Source organism: Ailuropoda melanoleuca, chromosome 18 (genome assembly GCF_002007445.2).
Source record: "Ailuropoda melanoleuca isolate Jingjing chromosome 18, ASM200744v2, whole genome shotgun sequence".
NCBI lineage: Eukaryota > Metazoa > Chordata > Mammalia > Carnivora > Ursidae > Ailuropoda > Ailuropoda melanoleuca.
In genome coordinates this window covers 32,408,125-32,431,868 of record NC_048235.1, presented here as the reverse complement: position 1 = coordinate 32,431,868, position 23,744 = coordinate 32,408,125, and the positions used below count along the sequence as shown (strand labels likewise).

Here is a 23,744-nt window from a genome sequence, read left to right as displayed (position 1 = left end):
ACCAAATTCATTTTAATTTCATCAGGCAATGCTTAGAGCATAGCTTTACTGTTCCGGACTCCCACAGTGATGTGTCTTCTCTGGATTATACTCACTCTTGTAAAATGTGATACATTATCGAGTATGTAGATAATTCTGTCACAATCATAACATTTTTATAATGGTCTGCACTGAAAAACTTTATTGCTTTATGCTGCATGCTATTTAATTTAAACATATATGACTAAAGACAGACTTTACAATCCAAATAATATTCTTGATATGCCGGTATATGAATCACCAAAAAAAACAGGGTAAATTTCATTGGGGGTAGGTGGAGTTCAGCAACAAGATCACTGAAAGCAGTCCAGGATAATGGGGGAAGAAAGCCTTGCCATTGGGCCCTATTTCTATTTACAATCCCATGAAATTGCAGGCATCTCTGACTATACACAGCTGATTTCATCCTCTGGGCCCTGAATTTCCTTTGACATTCACTGGCTTATTGGAACCAAAGAACTTTATTCCATAGTTCAGTGAAGTAAAGGTATGATTCTGATATTCCCATTAAAAGTTCTTTATGATACAATCCAATCTAATTGGGTGAGAAAGCCCCCAAAAGTTCCATCATAAACACACTGGCCTCTGACACTGGTAAACCCACAAATAGAAGGCTGTTCACCCATAAGGAACTGATATCACCAGCCCACCTACTGCTTCACCTGAACTATTAGATCATCGGGGTCCTCCTTACAAGACCTGTCTCATGCTAAGAAAACTTGGTTTACTGGAGAAACAGCATACCTCTGAGCCTTCTACCACACAAGTGATAGACTGCTGATAGTTTACAGAAGTGAATGCTGATGAAATGGCCAAAAAATGTATGAAAGACATGCACAGACCATTCAAGAATAAGAAAACCCAAAGTAGGTAAGATATTCTCAATTCAAAAAAAACATACACATCTACCTCAGGACATAGCACGTTCAACTATTGGGGTACAGCCGAGAGAAATGCAGGCACATGTTCAGCAGGAAACATGTGCAAAAAAAGCCATAACTGCATGAGTCTTAATAATAAAACTTACACTTTCACTGACATAGAACAGATCAATAAATGAACTATATTATTCATAAAAAATTAACACTAAAAGCAATGAAAACATTTGGACTATAACAGCTACATTCAAAAATAGATGAACTTTGCAAGTATAATATTGAGGGAAAGGCCGAGTTACCAAATGATATAAACCATAGGATTGCAATATAAATGTACGAAACAGTCAACCAAAGTATATTGCATAAGGATGCAAAAAATAGAGTTAAAACTATATTGGAGAGTAAAACACTGAAATGATCATCATTACATTGTAAATGATGGTTGGAAGAAAGGGGCATGTGAACACAGAACTCCTTTGGCAGAGGTAAGGTTTTGTTTTGACCTTAGAGTAAGTTATTCAGGTGCTTGTTAAGTATCAATTTGTTAACACTCTACATTCATATTTCATGTGTATTATATATCACAATGAAATGATGAGTATGACATACATATATTTTTTTTTTGGTAAACAAAAGTGGGCAGTGACCTGCCCTATCAAGAGAACATACATAAAGAGAATATATAAAGTATATTTTAAGTATATATTTATGTATATTTTAAGGAATAGAATATAATTCAAAAAGACATTATCTCAGAAGGAAACTTTTACATGGAAAAAAAAAAAAAACCCTTAATAAGCAAAAGGAATGTTAGGTCAAATAAAGCAACTATCTTCTGAATAAAATCTTTGGAGTATTTTCTAATGTAAAGAATAAAAATGACAGAAATTAAATATTTTACAAAAATGTCATGGAAGTTAATTGGATTGTAAATCTGGTTATTTGGGGGGAACGTGGCCCAGATATGGTAAAACCTTAAGTATATTTGGTAAAAAAAAATGCAAGGATAATCGCTAAAGGGAGAAAGTACGTTTCTACTGAATCACTGAAAGAAATAGTGGAAGAAAGAAAACAAAACATACAGATCAAAAGAAAAAATTCAATTGAAAAACAGATGTGGCAAAGTGAACATAGAAAATGTAAACATTTTGAGACAACTAAACTTATAAATAATAAGTAGTTTAGAGGACCATAGAAGTCGTAACAGCCAGGTGTGCCTGGGTGGCTCAGTCAGTTAAATGCCCCACTCCATTTCGGCTGGGGTCATCATCTCAGGGTTGTGAGATCCAGCCCTGCGATGGGCTCTGCAGGATGGGTGTGGAGCCTGCTTAAGATTCTCTCTCTCCCTCTCCCTAGACCCCTCCCCACTCTCTCAAAAAAAAAAGTAATAACAGGTAAATGTAATGAGGTATCCTGGAGATGATCTTGGGACAGAAAGATGTCATTAGGTAAAAACAAATGAAATCTGAATAAATTATGGACTCTAGTTAATTAAAACAATAGGCAAAAAGTCAATAATAATGTTTACAAGGATAATCTAATATATCAAAGACAGAGTGAATGATAAATTAAAACCCAATGAAAATATTGAACTTAATAGTACACAAAAACTGAACGTAAATAGAAAAATATCAGGGAAATACGAATTAAAGAAAGCCTGTGTGTGCATGGATACAGATGTATGCCAGAACAGATAGATTTTAAAACAGAAAGCAACATGAGAGAAAAACAGATTCAGTATTTAAAGGTAAATGTTAAATTTCTAGGAAGATATAAAAATTGTAAATATGTTTGCACTACATAAAAAGCTTCAGAATATACAAAGTATGAATTGAGTCAGTTATAATGAGAATAGGCAAATACAACTGTATAGTTGGAGGTATCAATATTATTTCTTAAGTACTGAGAGTTCAAGCAAACGAAACTAATAAAAATATAGACTATGAGTCATTAACTTAAAAATTATAATGCAACCAAATTATATAGAATTTTGTTCCTACCAGTTTACATCTTCTCAAGCAAATATGAAATATTCAAAATTATCACTATTTATAATTATATGAAAGCAGTTATAACAAAATTCAATGATTAGCCATCTTACCAAGCACAAATTTAAAAAATAGCAAAAAGCTAAATATAACAACACATCAAGAATTATTATTAATCAAATTCTGTGAAGTCGAGTTAAAAATAAAGATCCCACAGTTGCAAGAATGGAAATTAGGAGATGAGGAGATAAACAATACACATGTATAACTTAGTGAACCAACGCAGTCGCTTTGGAGGCATTCAGGAGATCACTGAGGTGATGGTAATAGTATTGACGTTAACCGTGTTTATAATACAGAAAAGTGGGTATTGCTATCAATGGTTACACAATGAAGAAAAGCTACCTCTTTAATCCACACTACACTTACCCTTTACTTAAACTCTTCAAATGCTTTAAATTCAGCATGAGTCAATTATCACATGCCCCAACATCTCCCTTAGATATTTGATAAATGGTACAGCATTTAGGGGAAAAAAAAGTCTTTCCATTTTATATCACATCTATGTTTATAAGGCTACACAGAAAACACAAGAAAAATCTTTAGATAAACTATTATGTTTGTCACTAACCTGTTTACTACCACAATCACATTGTTCTGGCGGTTCCAAAATTCCGTTGCCACAGAGTGAACTTCTTCCTCGGTAAGCCACTTCTGAAACTATTTGATTCTGAAGACATTCAAATTCAGGCTGTGAAACCATACGTTTAAATTCATCCATGCTGCAACTGCTAAAAAACTTTACACCATGGGAACGTCTAAAAATAAATTATATTCTTCAGATAAATGGGTTAAAATCAGTTTCAAAGAAACCCTCTTCAATAGAGTACTATGAATTCTGTACACTTCACTTACAGAAGAGCCAAGAAGGGGAGAAGCTTTTTTCCCCCTTAAGTTTTTATTTAAATACCAGTTAGTTAACATATAGTGTATTATTAGTTTCATGTGTTTTTTTCCTTATGCAAGTCAGAGATAAAAACAGTAAGTCCCTTTGTACTGTAATTCCATATAATAGACAGCTAGCATGTAGAGGAAGTTAAAATGACATGAGTTAGAATATATTAAAACTCTTAACAGTGCTTCACACACAAAAAGCTCTCTTTAAATATATCTTATTATTTTCATTATTATTGTCAATATAGTTATTATCATTATAATAAGAAGCAATAGTTTATAAGAAAATGAAACATTAGGAAATTTATGTAAGCTGAAGGAATAAAAGATGATTATGCTAATAAAAAATCAGGGTTATTTATTCTTTGGTATCAAAATCTATCAACTAAAATATATCAACATTGAGTACATAAAATCTGTAAGTCTGAGATTCTTTTTCATTTTATATTTGTACATTTCTAAGTGTACTGCTTAATGGGCTTTTAATTTTGTAGCAATCTAAGTCTTAGAGAAATGATATAGTATAGTTCAAAGAATAAATTTTGTTTCCTGAAACAGTTAAGAATAATTGCCAAAAACAATCTTAATAACTCTAAGTATTTTAATGTATAATTCTTACATAGAAATGAATTCTCCCTAAGCATACCCTTCAAAATCAGAGATAGGACACATTACTAATATCTAATCCTCAGATTCCATTCAAATTTCCCCGTCATCACAATATTGGCACTTTATAGCAATAGGATACAGTTCAGAATCAACCATTTAGTTCTCAATATCTAAGTTTGTTTAGTTTAGTTATTTACATTTGTTCTTGAATTTGAAAAGTTTTATGATTACAGGCTGATTATTTGCTAAAATAATCCTTTTCCTCAATTTAGGATTTAGGATCATAAAATGTTTTCTCGTAACTACACTGAGGTTATGCAACTTGGCAACATTAAGTAGAGAATCGTTGCTGAGTCTGTTTTCATTGCATACTAACAAATGTTTCACAATTTTAATTCTGAATCATGTTTTCCAATTATACTAACTGGGTTATAATCCATTACTATCATTGTTATTTATGACATTCAAATTGCCCTGATTTGGCTACTGGGAGCCACTTCAAACTGGTTTTGTGTCCCTTTGACAAATCTCCATAGTTTTTTGAACACCTCCTTATATTCTGACATGCGTGAGATGTTCCACACTCATTTGATATTTCTGCCTTAGCCCTAGAATCAATCATTTCTCCAAGGTGTCCCAGTTCCTTTTAGTGGAGAATAGTATTTTTTTATTATTTCTTTTTATTGAAGGGTAATTGACAATAATCTTACATTAGTTTCACCTGTACAACATTTGTATTCAACATTTGTATACATTACAAGGTAATCACCATGATAATCTAATTATCATCTGTCATCATACAAACTTGTTATGTGTTATTAACTATATTTCCTATGCTGTACATTGTATCCCCATGTCTTATTTATTTGATAACTGGAAGTTTGTACCTTTTAGTTTCTTTCTGCTATTTTTTCATTCTCCCATCCCCTCATCTCTGGCAAACACCAATTTACTTTCTGTATTTACGGTATGTTTCTGTTTGTTGTTTTTGTTTTGTTTTGTTCTGTTTTGCTTGTTTTGTTTTTTTAGATTCCACAGATAAGTGAAATCATGGGTATTTGTCTTTCTCTGACTTATTCACTCAGCATAGTACCCTCTAGGTCCATCTATGTTGACAAATGGCAAGATCTCATAGGTTTTTATGGCTAATATATGATACATACCTGATATATATAAAAAATATTTTCTCACCCATATATCTATCAGTGGTCATTTAGGTTGCTCCCTTATCTATTGTAAACAATACTGCAATGAACATAGGGTGCATATGTCTTTTCAAATTAGTGTTTTTATTTTCTTCAAATAAATACCCAGAAGTGGCATTGCAGAATCATATGGTAGCTCCGTTTTTAATTTTTGAGGAACCCCCATACTATTTTCCATAGCACCTACCCCATTTTTCATTCCCACCAACAGTGCATGGAGTTCCCTTTTCTCTACATCCTCACCAACGCTTGTTATTTCTTATTTTTGATAACAGCCATTCTGACAAGTGTGAGGTGATATCTCATTGTGGTTTTGATTTGCATTTCCTTGATGATTAGTGAAGTTGAGCATATTTCATGAGTCTTTTGGCCAGCTGTATGTATTCTTTGGAGAAATGTCTATTCAGGTTCTCTGTTAATTTTTAATGGAATTATTTGTTTTCTTGGTGTTGAGTTGTACAAGTTTTTTTATATATTCTGGATATTAACCCCTTATTAGGTATATTATTTGCAAATACCTTCTCCCATATCAGTAGGTTGCCTTTTCATTTTATTGACGTTTTCCTTCATTGTGCAAAAGTTTTTTTTAGTTTTATGCAGTCCCATTTGTTTATTTTTGCTTTTATTGTCCTTTACTGACCAAACAGATCCAAAAAATATTGCTCAGACCAATGTTTAAAGCTTACTGCCTATGTTTTCCTCTGAAAGTTTTATAATTTCCAATCTTATATTTAAGTCTTTAAATACATTTTGACTTTATTTTTGTATATGATATAAGAAAATCCACTTTCATTGTTTTGCATGTAGTTGTCCAGTCTTTCCAACACCATTTATTGAAGAGACTGTCTTTCCTCATTGTATTTTTTGCCTAATTTTTTGAAGACTAATTAACCATTTAAGTGTAAGTTTATTTATGAACTCTGTTCCACTGATCTGTGTGTTCGTTTGTGTGCTAACATTGCACTCTTGTTTTGTTTTGTTTTGTTTTGTTTTGAGGGGCCAAGGATTTTCATTACAGCTTTATTAATAAAGTTTTAACACTGGAAACAAATCCAATGTCTATCAAATGAACGGATATACAAATTGTGTTTTTTTCACACAGCAGACTCCTAGCCAGCAATAAAAAGGAATGAACTTCTGATGCATACAACAACATTCTGTTGAGCAAAGGAAGTCAGGCATGAACATTGCCTATTGTGTATATGAATTTCTGGAACAGATGAAACTAATCTAATGTGATAGAAATTGGTGAAGTAGTTGCCTTGGGGGGAGGGTTGACTGGAAAGGTACACAAGGAACTTTGGGGGTGTTGGGAAGTATTCTATATCCTGATTGGGATGGTATTTGTGAAGATGTATAAGTTGTCAAAAGACATCAAAATGTTCAGGTAAAATATGTGCATTTGTTTTTATGTAAATCAGAACTCAATAAAAAATAACCCCCAAGAAAATGCACCACGTGTCCTAATTACCAACATTGCACTGTTTTTGATCACTATGGCTTTGTAGTAGAGTTTGAAATCAGGGAGTGTGGGTAATCAGAAGGGGGAATGAAGCATGAGAGACTATGGACTCTGAGAAACAAACTGAGGGCTTCAGAGGGGAGGGGGGTGAGGGAATGGGATAGACTGGTGATGAGTAGTAAGGAGGGCACGTATTGCATGGTGCACTGGGTGTTATACGCAACTAATGAATCATCGAACTTTACATCCATCAGAAATCACGGATGTACTGTACGGTGACTAACATAATATAATAAAAAAACATTTAAAAAAATGATCACCAATAAAAAAAAATGAAATCAGGGAGTGTGATACTTCCAGTTTTAGTTGTTCTCAAGATTGCTTTGACTGTTTGGGGTCTTTTGTGATTCCATACATATTTATGATTATTTGTTCTAGCTCTGTGAAAAATGTCATGGTTTTGATAGGGGTTGCATTGAATCTATATATGCAGTAGTACAGACATTTCAACAATATTAATTCTCTCAATCCATGAGCATGGTATATCTTTCCATTTTTTGTGTGTTGTCTTCAATTTCTTTTATCAATGTCTCTCTTCTTTTCTTGAAAGTCTGGCTAAAGGCTTATCAATTTTGTTTATCATTTCAAATAACCTGCTTTTAGTTTCCCTTAGATTTTCTAATTTTTAAGTATATATTTCCACTCATCTTTATTATTTACTTTCTTCTACTAAGTTAAATTGATTGATTTGCAATTGATTTCTAGTTTCATATTGTTGTGGCTGGAAAAAATGCTTGATATGATTTAAATCTTCTGAAATTTACTGAGACTTGTTTTGGGACCTAACATGGTCTATCCTGGAGAATATTCCATGTATACTTGAAAAGAATGTGCTCCCTGCCAATTTTGGATGGAAAGCTCTATATACAGCTATTAAATTCATCTGGTTAATGTGTCATCTAAGGCCAATGTTTCTTTATTGATTTTTCTGTCTGGATGATCTATCCATTGATATAAATGGGGTGTTAAAGCTCCTACTATTATTTTATTACTGTCAATTTCTCCCTTTGCATCTGTTAATATATACTTCATGTATTTAGGTGCCCCTATGTTAAGCAGATAGATATTTACAAGTGTTACATCATCTTGTTGGATTGATTCTTTTATCACCATGTAATAACCTCTTTTTGTCTCTTATTACAGCCTTTGTTTTAAAGTCTATTTTGTCTGTTAAAAGTATTGCAACCCCAACTATCTTTTCATTTCCATCTGCATGGGATATCTTTGTCCATCCTTTCACTTTCATTCTGTGTGTCTTTAGATCTGACATGAGTCTATTGTAGATAGCATATATATATATATAGGTCTTGTTTTTATTTGTCCATTTAAATACCCTATGTCTTTTGATTGGAGAATTCAGTCCATTTATATATTTAAATTATTGATAGATACATACTTAATGCCATTCTATGGATTGTTTTCTTACTGTTTTTGTAGTTCTGTTTTCTTCTCTTGCTGTCTTCTGTTGGTATTTTGTGACCTCCCTTAGTGTTATGTTTAAGTTCCTTTCTCTTTATTTTTTGTGTAACTATTATTGGTATTTGTTTCGTTTTTACCATGAGATTCATATGTAACATCCTATGTACATTGCAGTCTAGTTTAAGTTGATGGTTGCTTAAGTTCAAGTGTGTTCCAAAAGTGTTACATTTATACTCCCCCTATGTTTTCTTTTTTATATCATATTTGACATCTTATTTTGTGTGACCAATTATAGGTAGATGATTATCTACGTTTGTCTTTCAGCCTCTGTACTAGTTACATAGGTGGTTGACCTGCTGCCTTTACTATATGTTTATCTTTACCAGTGAGATTAATTTCATTCATAATTTTCTTATTTCTAGTTGTGGCCTCTTCTATTCCATTGAAAGAATTCCCTTAACATTTCTTGTGTGACCTCTTTGGTATTGATGAACTCTTTAGTTTTGCTGACCTGAGAAACTCCTCATCTCTCCTTAAATTCTGAGTGATAACCTTGATGGGTACCATATTTTGATTGTAAATATTCCTTTCATCAATTTGAATATATTATGCTACTCCCTACTGGCCTATAAAGTTTTTGCTGAAACACCAGCTGATAATCCTATGGGGGTTCCCTTATACATAACTAGTTGTTTTTCTCTTGTTGCTTTTAAAATTCTCTGTTGATCTTTAAATGTTGACACTTTGATTATAATGTGTCTTTGCTCTCTTTGGGTCCATCTTATTTGAGACTCCGTGCTTCCTGAACTTGGATCTCCTTCACTAGATTAGGTAAGTTTTCAGACATTATTTCTTCAGATATGTTTTCTGATCCTTTCACTTTTCTTCTTCCGGGGCACCTTTAATATGAATGCTATTATGCTTGATGTGACTCTAGAGGTCCCTTAAAATAACCTCAATTTTTTAAATTATTTTTTTCTTTTTGCTTCTCTGGGTGCTTTCCACTCTCCAGTCTTCCAGATTGCTTACCCAGTCTTCTGCATCATCTAATCTGCTGTTGATTACGTGTAGTGGGTTTTTATTTCATTACTGTATTCTTCAGCTTGATTGGTTCTTTTTCATATTTTCTATGTCTTTGTTGAAGTTCTCACTGTGATCATCCATTCTTCTTATGGTTTGCTGACAGCCTTTATGACCATTACTTTGAACTTTATCTCCATTTCGTTCTTTTTCTCAGGTTTCGTCTTGTTCTTTCATTTGCAACGTCCGGTGCCTCATTTTGCTTCTTTCTGTTTGTTTCTATGCACTAGGTAGTTATGTCTTGAAGGAGTGGCTTTAAGCAGAAGGTGGTCCTGTTGGGCCCAGTAGTGCAAACCCACCTGGCACCAAAGCCGGTTGTCCCAGGACTATCTCCTGTATGGGCTGTGTGCATTCTCCTGTTCTGGATAGGCCATGACTGGTATAAACTTTCTGGTTAGTGGGGCTGTCTCTCAGTGCACCTGTGAGGTGCAGCCACAACTGCTACAGGCACACCGGTGATTAGGGCTGGCCCTTGTCCCACCTGAGAGTCCAGGCCATGACTCTTGCAGACCAGTATGTGGCTGGATCCCCAGTGTGGGGCCCTTGGGAGGGGCTCTAGTGCTGGCCGATGGCACCCACTTGATATGTCAGGATGGGTTGTTGCTTGGATGGTGCTCTTGTACTGGGCAAGGGTGCATACCAGGAGTAGAAGGGTGGAGGAGCACTGTATTGCACTTTTGAAAGTTGCTAAGAGATTAGATCTTAAAAGTTCTTATCACAAGAAAAAAAAGACATGTTATTCTTCATGGTGACAAATGTTAACTAGTTTTCTGTCCCTTGGGATCCGTTCTGGGATCCCTATAATGTGAATATTGGTCTGCTTTATTTGTCCAGTAAGCCCCTTATTTATCTTCATTTTTACAATTTTCTTTTTCTTTTTGCTGCTCTGATTGTGAGTTCCACCACCCTATTCTTGAGTTCACTGTTCCTTTCTTATTCTTCATCTATTTTGCTGTTTAATCCCTTTATTGAATTTCCAGTTCTGTTATTTTATTCTACAGTTCTATGACTTCTATTGGGTATTTTCTTATATTTTATAACTCTTTGTTGATGTTCTCACCTTATTCATTCATTCTCTTCCTGAGCTTGATGAGCATCTTTATGACCATTACTCCAAATTCATTAGGTAGATTATTTACTTCTGTACCATTAAGGTCCTTTGCCGATGTTTTGCCACCTTCTTTTGCTTGGAATACATTCCTCTGTCTCTTCATTTTGTTTTTTTCTCTGTCCATTGATATGTATTAGAAGAAACAGTCACATCTTCTAGTTTTGAAGGGGTGGCCTCACACAGGAGATGAATCTTGCCATTCAATCTTGTCCTAACTCTTGGTTGTCTCTTAAACTCTTGTGATTGTCCAAGCAGCATATTTTAGTTTTTGGCTCCAAGTGGTGAAGGATGTACCAAGACTTTTCATTGCCCCAAAGGGGAGGATCTCAATCAGCACCTAGGTTCAGTGTGATTGGAAGACAGACCCTCAAGCAACATATTTTAAAGTATGAAAATATACACAGTGCTATGGGACCACAAACATACATCCTGATGGCCAAAAAAGCCAGGAGATACAGAGGTGTCCACTATGCAGCATTTTAAAAAATTGGGGTACCAGATGATTGTAAAAGTTCCTTTCTCTGAGATCTCAGAGATCTGTTATAAGGCAGAGCAAGGGCACAAAATGGCATAGACTCCATTTCCAGAGTGTTCCTTAGTAGGACTCCAGAGGTGCCCCAAACCAGAAGCCTTACCCTCATGCAGAAGCTCCAGGATGAGCAAATAGGCCATTTCACAGAAAGACTGAGGTTGTGTTTCAGTCTGTTATCTGTGCAATGTTAGGAAAGCAGTAGCTGGCCAAGAACTGTCTCTTCATTTGTTATAGCTCCATGAGACCCAGAAATACAAACCTTTCTGGCCACGAGAGGTAGGTGATCAAAGGTTGCCTTTTGGGCAGCAGCTACCAAAATTGGTATGCCAGACAACTCTAAAAGTTGACATTCTAGAGTACAACAGATGGAGAGAGCCAAATGAGTACCTGCTATCTTAACAGCTGGAGTGTCCAATGAGGATTCAAACCCTTTATTCCTCATGGAGAAACTCCTGATTTCAGTTTCCTCCTAATTGTGGGTTGTTGTGGGAGTGGTGGGAATTACAGAAAGATGTAAGATTATGTCTTAGCCTCCCCTACCCACTCTGATATGGGCTTTTTCTTGTTCGCCTAATATGTAGGCAGTCCTCAGCTAATTTTTATATTTTTTAGAGGAAAATGTTCCATACATAGCTATGGATTTGTTGTGTCTGTAGGAGGACATGAGTTCAGATTCTTCCTATATTGCCTTCTTGATCCAGAACCCCTACCTCCAAATAATTCTTGACATCTCCTTTTCCCTCAGTCTTAAGAAATGGCTATTGATTATTGTGAAATTCATCATTTCCCAAATATCACTATATTAGTGCTCTCTCTGATATATTTTACAAGATAATTTTTACTATCCATACTGAATGAGCCAATTAAAAATATATTTCATTACATTTGTTATAAAACCCCAATTCCCACATCATGAGTGCATGATCAGGCTCTTTTCTAAATTCTTATATCACATCCTGGACTTCTTCCCCTAATTCTTTAGCCTCACTCTATGTTACTTCTTTTTCTTATGTCTAAAACATTCTTCCTTATAGTCTCAGCTATTTTTCCCCCATTTTTTATCGTCCCTGAAACAACCTCATTTCAGTCTGTCAAGTTTTTCGAGCTTGTTGCTATTCAACTATTACTTCACTTGGTTTCACTGAAAAGTTTTCAATGAGGTCTTTAATAACTAGATTCATTCCTTCTCTTTCAGATCCCAACATAATTATTTCCATAATTATTCCTAGACTACTGTATCAGAAAATTTTTTCTCCCCATATTTTCCCTATTTGTTTTCTTCTTGGCACCTATCTTAAACTATTTATATTTTATTTGTTCTTATACCCACTTTTAATTTTCTGTCCCTGATGAACTAATATATTTATGACTTATGTATCTTGTTAATCATTTGTAGTCAACAACACAATAACCAGGACACAGTAGGTGCTCATTAAAAATCTGGGGGTGAATGAGTAAATTTTACCCAGAAAGTTATCATCAACATCCACCTTCTCTCTACACTATCACATAGAATATAGAATGATTAAGCACATTTTTTACAATAAAGTACTCACTTCCTTTAGTAAACATTAAATAAGTGCATGTTCATTTAATAAAAAATATTCTTAATCAGGTTATACTGGAAGAGATTACACATTTAAAAATACTACAAACATTTCCCAAGGGAAGATATAGATTTGACAAAAATAAAACCTTACATTGCTTTGGTGTTCATTATGCATGCAGTTCCTGGGCAGTAACAAGTGAAGGCGTCATTATTATATGTTAATCCCAGACTCACTCCAAGCAACTGTGTCATAACAACAGAAAATGCCTCTAAAGTTATCGTCTGTGGATACTAAAAAGAAAAAAAAAATCAGAATTTTTTATCTTAGTTGTTTCTTCACTTATTTTATCTTTTCAAGTAAATGCAAATACAAATTTAAAAAGGAACTAGTATACAAAAGTTCGTTATTTGCTTAAAAATATGGAAAATATTAGGTAAATTTTGTTATTATCTTTGAGTAATAGCATTTTTAGTCCAAAAAGCATTGAGAAATAACAATTAAGATTAATGCAATTTCATGATTTTATGACATTATTGACTTAAATCCTGTTTTTTTATTTTTTAAATTTGTTTTAAATTTATTTTTATTATTTATTGATTTATTTATTTGAGAAAGAACCAACATAGGGCTCAATCATATGACCCTGAGATCATGACCTTAGGCAAAATAAAGAGTTGGATACTTCACTGACTGAGCTACCCAACTGTCCCTAATTTCTTTTTAAATTGAGAAGATTAAGCATTGCTTCAGTAACTATATTACTTTTCAAATGAACACTCAGAAAGAAAACACAGATTCTTAAAGGTTCACTTGGCAATTAGTTTTGACTTCAGAAATAGTTTTAGGGGGATAAATCAAACTAACTGTTTTCTAAAGAAGGGAGAATACTATAACATCTTGCAAGTAGCATTTCTTTTGTCTTAAAAACTAAAACTTGAGAAGTAGTGATATTGGCAACACAGAAACCTCTGGCAATCAATGCTCTTTGCATTATCTCCATAGTTTTGCTTTTTATGGAATGTCACAGAATAATAATACAGTACAATATACAGTATAATACAGGATAAAACAGTATTTAGCTTTTTCTCCAAATGGCTTCTTTCACTAACAAGTATTAGATTCCTCTATATCTTCTCATGGCTTAATGGCTCACTTATTAAGTCACTCAATAATATTTCTTTATATGTATTTATTTCAGTGTTTTTATCATCCACTTATTAAAAGACATCTGGTTCCTTCCAATTTTTGGTAATTACGAATAAAGCTGCCATAAATATTCACGTACATGATTTTGTGTGGACATGTTTTCAACTCATTTGGGTGACTGCCAAGAGGACCACTGCTGGATCACAGGTAAGAGTAAGAAATCCCCAAACTGTCTTCTACTGTGGCTGTACCATTTAGCATTCCCATCTTCATGAATGAGAGTTTCTGTTGCTCTTCATCCTTATAGCATTTTGTGTTACCAGTGTTTTGCACTCCCAGTACAAAGCTGAAAAGGACTGGTAAGTTAAATTCTTGCCTTTTTCCTGATCTCACTGGAAAAGCATTTAGTTTCTCACCATTGAAGTGTTAGCTATAGGTTTTTTCTAGGTTTTCTTTCTCATGTTAAGGAAGTTCCCTTCCAGACCTCCTTTCCTAAATTTCATCACAAATGGTGTGGGATTTGTCAAATTCTTTTTCTGCATCAATTGATATGATCAAAGAATTTTTCTTGTTTAACCTATTTGTGGAATTGGTTACATTAATTGATTTTCAAATGATATCTGAATAAATTCTGAATAAAGTCTCCGTATAGATATCAACAAGGAGATTTAAAATATTATTTTAAAAAATTCTAGAGCTGAAAAGTACAATAAATGAACTAAAATTTTAAGGGAATTATTTAAAATCAGATTTGATCAGGCAGAAGAAAGAATCAGAACTGAAGGCTGATCATTTGAAATCATCTAGTGAGAGAAATAACAAGAAAAAAAGAATGAAGAATATAAAAAGAAGCTATTTACATCAACAAGCAGACCAATGTATGCATTATTTCTATAATGAGTCTCAGAAAGAGAAGAGAGAAATAAAGGGACAGAAAGTTTATTTGGAGAAATAATGACTACAAACTTCAGAAATCTGAGTGAACATACAAAAGAAGGTCAACAAATTCCAACCAAGATAAATCCAGAGACTCACAAAGATTCCCCATAGCCAAAGACAAGGAAAGAATCCTGAAAGCAGCAAGACAAACTGACTTGTCACCTATAAGGGAGTTCCCATAAGATTATCAGTAGATTTTTCAGGAGAAACCTTATAGGCCAGAAGGGATCGGGATGAATACTTTTTAAATGCTGGAAGACTGTCAACCAAAATTATATCAGGCGAAACTGTATTTCAAAATATAATGAGGACATGAAGACTTTTTTCAGAAAAATAAAAGCTGAGGTAATGAACAAAAGTTAATAACCACTAGACCTGATCTATAAGAAATGCTAAATGGAGGTAGACATGTTGAAAAGAAAGGATGCTAGACAGCAACCCAAAGCCAAAAGAAAAATATAAAGTTCTGTAATACAGGTATATACATGGACAAATATAGTAACATGCATTATTGTAATTTTGATGGATAAATTCACTTTTAAATATATAGAATTGGAAGGACAAATACCAAATGAAACAAAACAAATCCTATAATCTATGTAGCAACACAAAGTGTGGACTAGAATTATAAAGGAGTAGTGCTTTTGTATTTAATTGAAGTTAAGCTGTTAATAGAAATAGAAAAAAATTATCCCCAAATTAATATGGAATCTCAAGGGACCATAAATAACCATGCCAATTTCGAAAAAGAAGAACAGAGTTGAAGGACACATACTGATTTCAAAACATATTATAAAACAAAGTAATCAAAACAGTATGGTACTGGCATAAAGACAGACATATATATCACTGAAATAGATGAGAGACCCTAGAAATAAACCCTTGCATATATGGTTAAATGATCTATAAAAGGGTGCCAAGATAACATAATACAGAAAGGACAGTCTCTTAAGCAAGGATACTCAATGAAGAAAAGGTAACTTTTTCAATAAATGGTGATGGGAACATTGGATATGCACATACAGAAGAATAAATTTAGACCTCTATATTTCACCATATACAAAGATTAATTCAAAAACGGCTTAAAAATCTAAATGTAAGACCCCAAAGTTTAAAACTCTTAAAAGAAAACACAGGGGAAAATCTTCACGACATTGGGTTTGACGTCGATTTCTTAGCTATGATGCCAAAAGCAGAGGCAACAAAAGCAAAAATGGACAAATGGGACTACACCAAACATAAAACATTTGTGCTTCAAAGGACATGATCAACAGAGTATAAAGGCAACCTACAAAGTGGGGGGAAAATTTGCGTATCAAATACCTGATAACAGATTAACATCCAAAATATAAAGAACTCCTACAATCCAAGAATAAAAAAATCAAATACATATAAACCAATTAAAAATGGGCTAAAGACTTGAATAGACATTTCTCCAGAGGGGATATACAAAAGACTAAAAATCATATAAAAAGATTCTTAATATTACTAATAATCATAGAAATGCAAATCAAAACCACATTGAGATATCACCACATACGTAATAAGATTGCTACCATAAAAAAAAAAAAGCAACCACAGAAAATAACAGGTGTTGGTGAGGATGTGATGAATATAATGTGAACTGCTGGTGGAATTATAAAATTTCACAACCTTTCTCAAAATCAGTATGATGGTTCCTCAAAATATTAAAGATAAGATTACCATATGATCCAGCAAACTCACTCTTGCATTTCTATCCAAACTAACTGAAACCAGTATCATAAAGAGATATCTGCACTCCCACAGTCACTGCAGCATTATTTATGATAGCCAAGGTATTGAAAACAACTTAAGTGTTCATTGACAGAATGGAAAAATAAAATGTCACCTATACACACACAGAATGGAATTTTATTCAGCCATAAAAAGAATGAAATTCTGCTATTTGCAAAGACACAGATGAACCTAGATGGTACTATGCTAAGAGAAATAATCTAGACATATGCAGACAAATATCGTATGATCACCTTATATGTGGAATCCAAAAATGTCATACAGTAGACAGTAGAATGGTGGATGCCAGGGGCGAGAGGGTTTGGAAAATGGGACAATGTTGGTGAAAAGGTACAAAGCTACAGATATGCAAAATGAAGAGTTCTGGAGATCTGTTACACAACAATGGAACATACTTAACACTATTGAACTATATACAATTAAAATAGTTAAGACGGTAAATTTCATGTTCTGTGTATTTTACCACAAAAAAACTTTTAAAAATTGTAATATTTGAGGTTCAAAATCCAAATAAAAATTATTTTATAAAAATGTGTCAAAACAGCATGGTGAATATACTCTATGGACTTTGGCTCCTTGAAGTGAATGTTAACTTTCAAAACATGATATAATTATTGAATAGATGGGAATAAAATGCATACCAGAGCAATTCCTGCAGCGAACTTTGGATTGCATGCCATTCCATGATATGTTGCTCCCACATAATTAGGATGGTCTCTGTAACTAAATAACAAAATTTTTCTTGTAAATAAATGCAGTTTAAATTATTAATAACTGAATGACCTTTTAAGAATTGGATTCCTCAGTAAAGAAAGCTGTTTTTTTGAAACTTGAATATTACATATCACATCTAATATTTTCAATCATTTTGTGTTTGGGTAACCTCCCACAGTTCCTACAAAGTTAGGTTCTAAGGTCTACTTTAACATTATATGATGCACAGCCCCAAACCCAGCAGGGTCTAATCCTTTCAAAACTTTAATCATCACTGTTGCCACCACTGGATGGACATAATTCTAAGGTGTACAAGTCAGGATAGCTTACTGCCATGATTTGTACATAGTGGTCCTTTAAGGTGTGTAAAAAACATCGGACTGGAGGACAGGGAGAGAGAAGAAAATGTGCAGTACGCTAACAGAAAAAGGATGCAGAAAGCGTCCTCACACATTTCAGTCCTGTTAATATGGCTCCTGAGTCCCCAAATCTGACCTTAAATGTCACAGGAAATACCAATAGATGTATAAATGTATTCCATATTGCTTAAGACCTTCAGAATTGCGTGTTTATTTTTTCCATGTAATCAAATGAGTCAAGCAAAAGAAAAACTTTTGAAAGGTACGATACATATAGGTTATATAGCCACACCTTGGGTAAGTATATAAATACCAGAAGGTAACCATACTACTATTTAAATATTTCGCATTGTAACCAGCTTTATATGCAATTACTGCATTCTGTTAACTAATTTATATTTTATTTAATGTTAAAAAGATGGTTTCAATTATTTACCTCTGAGTAAATCTTCAAAACCCTTGAGGCCCCATGTTTCTCCCAAGGCTTTCCAAATTTTCAAGTTTATTACATTTTCATGGATAAACAGTCTACTCTGAGAATAATGGCCTACCATGATTTAGTGTCTTACATTGTTATCAGATTTTTATATTTTGCACTTTGTTAACAATATACATACAATTTTTTAGGTTTCTTATCATTATATATAATATATTTTATATATAATTTTGATAGCTAACATATCATATAATTTGATAAAACTTATATCAATGCAAAAAACACACTTACATTAGTAAGTATGCCATATCATGAGATCTTTGAAACAAAAATTGTTCTTTCCATGACACAAATCTTTGTAGTACATCATCAGCATCCCCCTTAGTTGAAATCTTATTTTGATCTGACCAGAGCTCCAAGGAAGTTAACTTGACAGTCACTTTAAGCTGGAAAAACATCTAAAAATAGAAGATACATCACATACAGTTTTAGGTAGTCATAAGTATTATATTATATCTCTATACATAATGCTAATATATTCAATTTACTCATTTCTGGAAATGAAATCCATTGGTAGATGAAACTAATTGGGAAGACTATACTTTTTAATAAAATCGCAAATGCTATTCATACAATCTTATTGCATTAATAGCAATGTTTAATATTTAAATGAGACATAAATACTTACCGTGTTGATTAGACCAAAGATATGGACAACTTTCTCAGCTGCAACTGCCACTTCTGAGCCCATATAATCAAACTGAAAGACAAATTTTGTTTCACTATTGAAAATTACTACACGATCACATTTTAAATGGATATAAAATGTTAAAATAAGGTGGTGTTCAGTGAAAGGAAAAAAGCAGAATTAAGATTTATCAATTGCTTAGTAAGTTTTAGGCTTAAACCTAGGGAGCTTACATATCAATCAGTAATGTTAAAATGAGAAGGTTATGAGTATTTTCCTCTTTACACATATAAAAATGAAAGGTTGAAAGTTAAGGCTCCAAGATTGTATAAGATAAGAACCAGGACTCAAATCTCTAAGCTACTAAGTCATTTTTATCTGCTTTATCCGCCACCATTTATCTTCATTGCAATAAGATAACATAACTACATATCCTGGATAAACAATGTACCATAATAATAAGAATAAACTCAGGCAATTTTCCTCATTCAAGGAAACAAAAATCACATATTTCCTCTTAAATACTTTAATTGTATGTGTACACACATTTCTAAGTTTTTGCTGAAAACATGAAAAGTGGCAGCTTGAGATCTTAAATAATCTGCAGCAGGTCTGCCGAAAACTACTAACAGAAAATAAATGGATAGAGTTGTCTGACATAGACAAAGGAGATGTTATCCTCCTAGGTCTCTGAAAATTATTTGTACTTTGCTATTTCTCTGTGTAATCTTTCCCAATAAATCATACTGTATATTTACACAGTGCAGCATGTGTGGTATGAGTAAAGGTGAATAAAGGCTTATATAAAACAATGAGATAATGTATATGTATAATATATATATTTTCAAACATACATGAAAGTTTTATATAAATTGACCCATATTAGGTCATTAAAAAGTTATTTGAATAAAAAACATTAAGTGTCACTTAGATCACACTGTCCAACTATAATGCAATTAAGTTATGGTAGACTTGACAAAAAGTATTTTAACAATATTATTTTTCCTTACATGAAAAACTCTATTGCAGTTTTATAAGATAAGGATCTTATTCTATGTAAATGCACACTGAAAAAAAAAAGCTCCACGATGCAATTTACGACTTACTTTCAAATAGAGCACAAGAGATAATGGGATACAATATTAATAAATCTAAGTAAAGAGAGCATAAGTATTTCTTGTCTTATTCTTATTCTTGCAACTTTTTTGAAAATTTAAAAATATTTCCAAATAAAATATTTAAAAAGTGAAGATAAAAATAATTTCAGATGAACAAAAGCTGAAGCAAATTCATTAACAGGCTAAACAGAAATATCAGAAACACAGACTTAGGGAAGAAGAGCTTTGAAAATGGTAAACATGAGGGAAAAATTAAATTCTTTTTTTCCCTTAATTTATTTAAACAAGTGAATATTTTAAAATTATTTTGTAGTTTATAACACAGGACAATGTAAAATATAGTAACACATATTGAACACTACATCTGAAACTAATGATGTACTATATGTTGGCTAATTGAATTTATATAAAAAATTAAAAAAAAAAAAAGAATAACAGCTGGACTTGGGACCACAGGGTGCCAAGGAATTACAAGAGTTTATTGCCCTTAGGTCCTACAGAAATTGACAAATTTGGTTTCAGAAAAAATCACATAGAGTTATTTTTACCATTATTTTCATTAATTTTTTATCTGAGTGTAGTTGACACAAAATGTTATATTAGTTTCAGGTGTACAGCACAGTAATTTCAAAAGTATAAACATTATCCTATGCTCACCACAAGTGTAGTTACTGTCACCTTACAAAGCTATTACAATATCATTGACTCTATTTCTAATGCTATGTTGTGCCTTTTATTCCCATAACATTCATTCCATAACTGTTGTTCCCACTCCCGTTCCCCCATTTTACCTAATTCCCAACTCCCTCCGCTCTGGCAGCCATCGGTTTTTTCTCTGTGTTTACGTGTCTAATTCGGCTTCTTGTTTATTATTTTTAGATTCCACATATGAGTAAAATCATATGGTACTTGTTTTTCTCAGTCTGAGTTATATTATTTAGCATAATAGTCTCTAGGTCCATCCATGTTGTCACAAATAGTATGACCTCATTGCATTTTATGGCTATGTAATGGAACCACCAAGATCCTAAATAGCCAAAACAATGTTGAGAAAGAACAAAGCTGGAGGTAACACAATTGCATATCTCAAGATATATTACAAAGCTGTAGTAATCAAAACAGTATGGTATTGGCACAAAAGTAGACACATAGATCAATGGAACAGAATAGAAAGGCCAGAAATAAACCCACAATTATATAGTCATTTACTCTATGACAAAGGAGGCAAGCATATACAATGGGGAAAAGACAATCTCTTCCATAAATGATGCTGCAAAAACTGGACAGCTAAATGTAAAAGAATGAAACTGGACCACTTTCTAACATCATACACAAAAATAAACTCAAATGGATTAAAGATGTAAATGTGAGACCTGAAACCATAAAAATCCTAGAAGAGAGCACAGGCAGTAATCTTTCTGACATCCACCATAGCAACACTTTTCTAGGTATTTCTTCTAAGGCAGGGGAAACAAAAGCAAAAATTAACTATTGGGACTACATCAAAATAAAAAGCTTTTAGGGAAAAAAACCTTTTGCATGGTGAAAGAAATAATCAACAACAACAACAACAACAAACCCTAGTGAAAAGGAGAAGACCAATGATATATTTGTTAAGGGGTTAATATCCACATGGGGGTTCAATGGAACTTTAGTGTTATAAAGCTCTTACATTATATGTGAAGGGTATAATACTAATTCTAGTTAGGAATGTTAATTCAAACCAACAGAGAAACCACTGGGGTAAAATGTGGGGCATAAAAAGAGAATGCAGAAGAAAACAATATAGGAGACAAAGATAAAACCTAAAAATAACCCAGTAATCCAAGAGTAACAAAGGAGGAACAAAAGAATAATAGGACAAATAGAACACTGATAGCATAGCAGTATTTAACCTACATCCACAGTATTAGCAATTCTGATAAACTTTTTTTCATTATGATAAATGTACTCTTTTTTATTTATTTTATTTTTTTATAATTATATTTTATTATATTATGTTAGTCACCATACAGTACATCCCCGGCTTCCGATGTAAAGCTCAATGATTCATTAGTTGCGTATAACACCCAGTGCACCATGCAATACTTGCCCTCCTTACTACCCATCACCGGTCTATCCCATTCCCCCACCTCCCTCCCCTCTGAAGCCCTCAGTTTGTTTCTCAGAGTCCATAGTCTCTCATGCTTCATTCCCCCTTCTGATTACCCCCCTTTCTTTATCCCTTTCTTCCCCTACCGATCTTCCTAGTTCTTATGTTCTATAGAGTGGAGAAACCATTTTGATAAACATTAAGTCAACTAAACATTCTAATGAAAAGGCAGGGATTATCTGAGTAAGGAAAAAAATAGTTTTCAAAGTCATATTTTAAAATTTAAGACAGATAAACTGAACCTAAAAAAGAGAGGGAATACTAATCATAGGATATAAAAGCTCTGGAGTTCTTTGTTGTTGTTTTCTCGTGATGACATTTGCATTGAAAATGCCTTCTGTTTTTATTGGAATGAAAGAAATTATCCAGTTAAATGGAGAGAGGAAAGTAGGCTGTCTAGAATTAATATTAACAACCTCATGGGGGCAGCTGTGGCAGAGCATAATTTCAATGCTTGTGATACTGGTATTAAGACAAAAGAGTATTATTCCCCATATAACAACAAAACCTAAATCTAAATGCCCCCCCAAAGGGCATTAGCTAGTAAAATAGATTAAATTATATTAAATATATTAATCAGACACTATGTAAATGATAAAATTAAATTGAAATAATATATTTTATTAATATGTGGGAAAACATTATAAAATAACTTACAAAATAGCATATATAAAACAAAGGTATAAGAACATACATATACATGTGTGTATATATATATGTGTGTGTGTGTGTATTTAAAAAAGGAAATGTGTACATAAAATTTATCTCCTGATAATAAAATTATATGTTCTTTTTTCTTTATTATTTTGTCTATTTTTTCCTGTTGTTTTTATAAAAAATTAAAGATCTAAATATTTCCTTTTATCAACAAAATCTAATTTTGAAAATTATGGCACATATTGACAGACCTTATTCAAAAATATCAATGATAATGAAAAGATCATATTTCCTAATTGCTACCCATAATGGTTTTGCTAAAACTGATTATATAAACAAAAATTTCCCTAACTGGGGTGCCTGGGTTGTTCAGTCAGTTAAGCGTCTGCCTTCAGCTCAGGTCATGATCCCAGGGTCCTGGGATCAAGTCCCATATTCGGCTCCTTGCTCAGCAGGAAGTCTGCTTCTCGCTCTGCCTCTCACCCTGCTCTGTCAAATAAATAAATAAAATCTTTAAAAATATGTTCCCTAACTACTATGAATAATTCTTCCCACTTTTAAAATAGAAAATTTCCATCAGAGAATCCAGGAGAATCCAATAAATTATAAAGCATAAAATAACCTTATAAAAGGTCTTTTTAATAACAGGAATCTCCAATTGAATAATAAATTAAATAGCTTATTTTAAAATGAAAATTAATTTATGCAAGAGTTTCGTCACTATTTGGGGTGGATCCAGAAATATATGCAGCTCATTATAATTGACTATATTAAAATGTAGTAGAACTCTTCCATAGATACAAATTGTCCATTTTTGCTAAAGTTCTATATTGATTTTGAAATCAATACTATAAATACTAGTCCCCCAATGT

General features: G+C 33.0%; 1 protein-coding gene across 1 annotated transcript in view; it reads right to left on the bottom strand.

Annotated features, from left to right (window-relative positions):
- Positions 1–23,744, bottom strand: part of LOC100480836 (A disintegrin and metallopeptidase domain 3) — a 127,847-nt gene that overhangs the window by 56,458 nt on the left and 47,645 nt on the right. The window contains exons 8-12 of the mRNA XM_034647691.1: positions 18,946–19,017; positions 18,549–18,715; positions 17,390–17,471; positions 13,038–13,177; positions 3,537–3,723 (exon numbers count right to left, since the gene is read on the bottom strand). Of these exons, the coding sequence (XP_034503582.1) occupies positions 3,537–3,723; positions 13,038–13,177; positions 17,390–17,471; positions 18,549–18,715; positions 18,946–19,017 (648 nt within the window). The remainder of the gene's footprint in view (positions 1–3,536; positions 3,724–13,037; positions 13,178–17,389; positions 17,472–18,548; positions 18,716–18,945; positions 19,018–23,744) is intronic.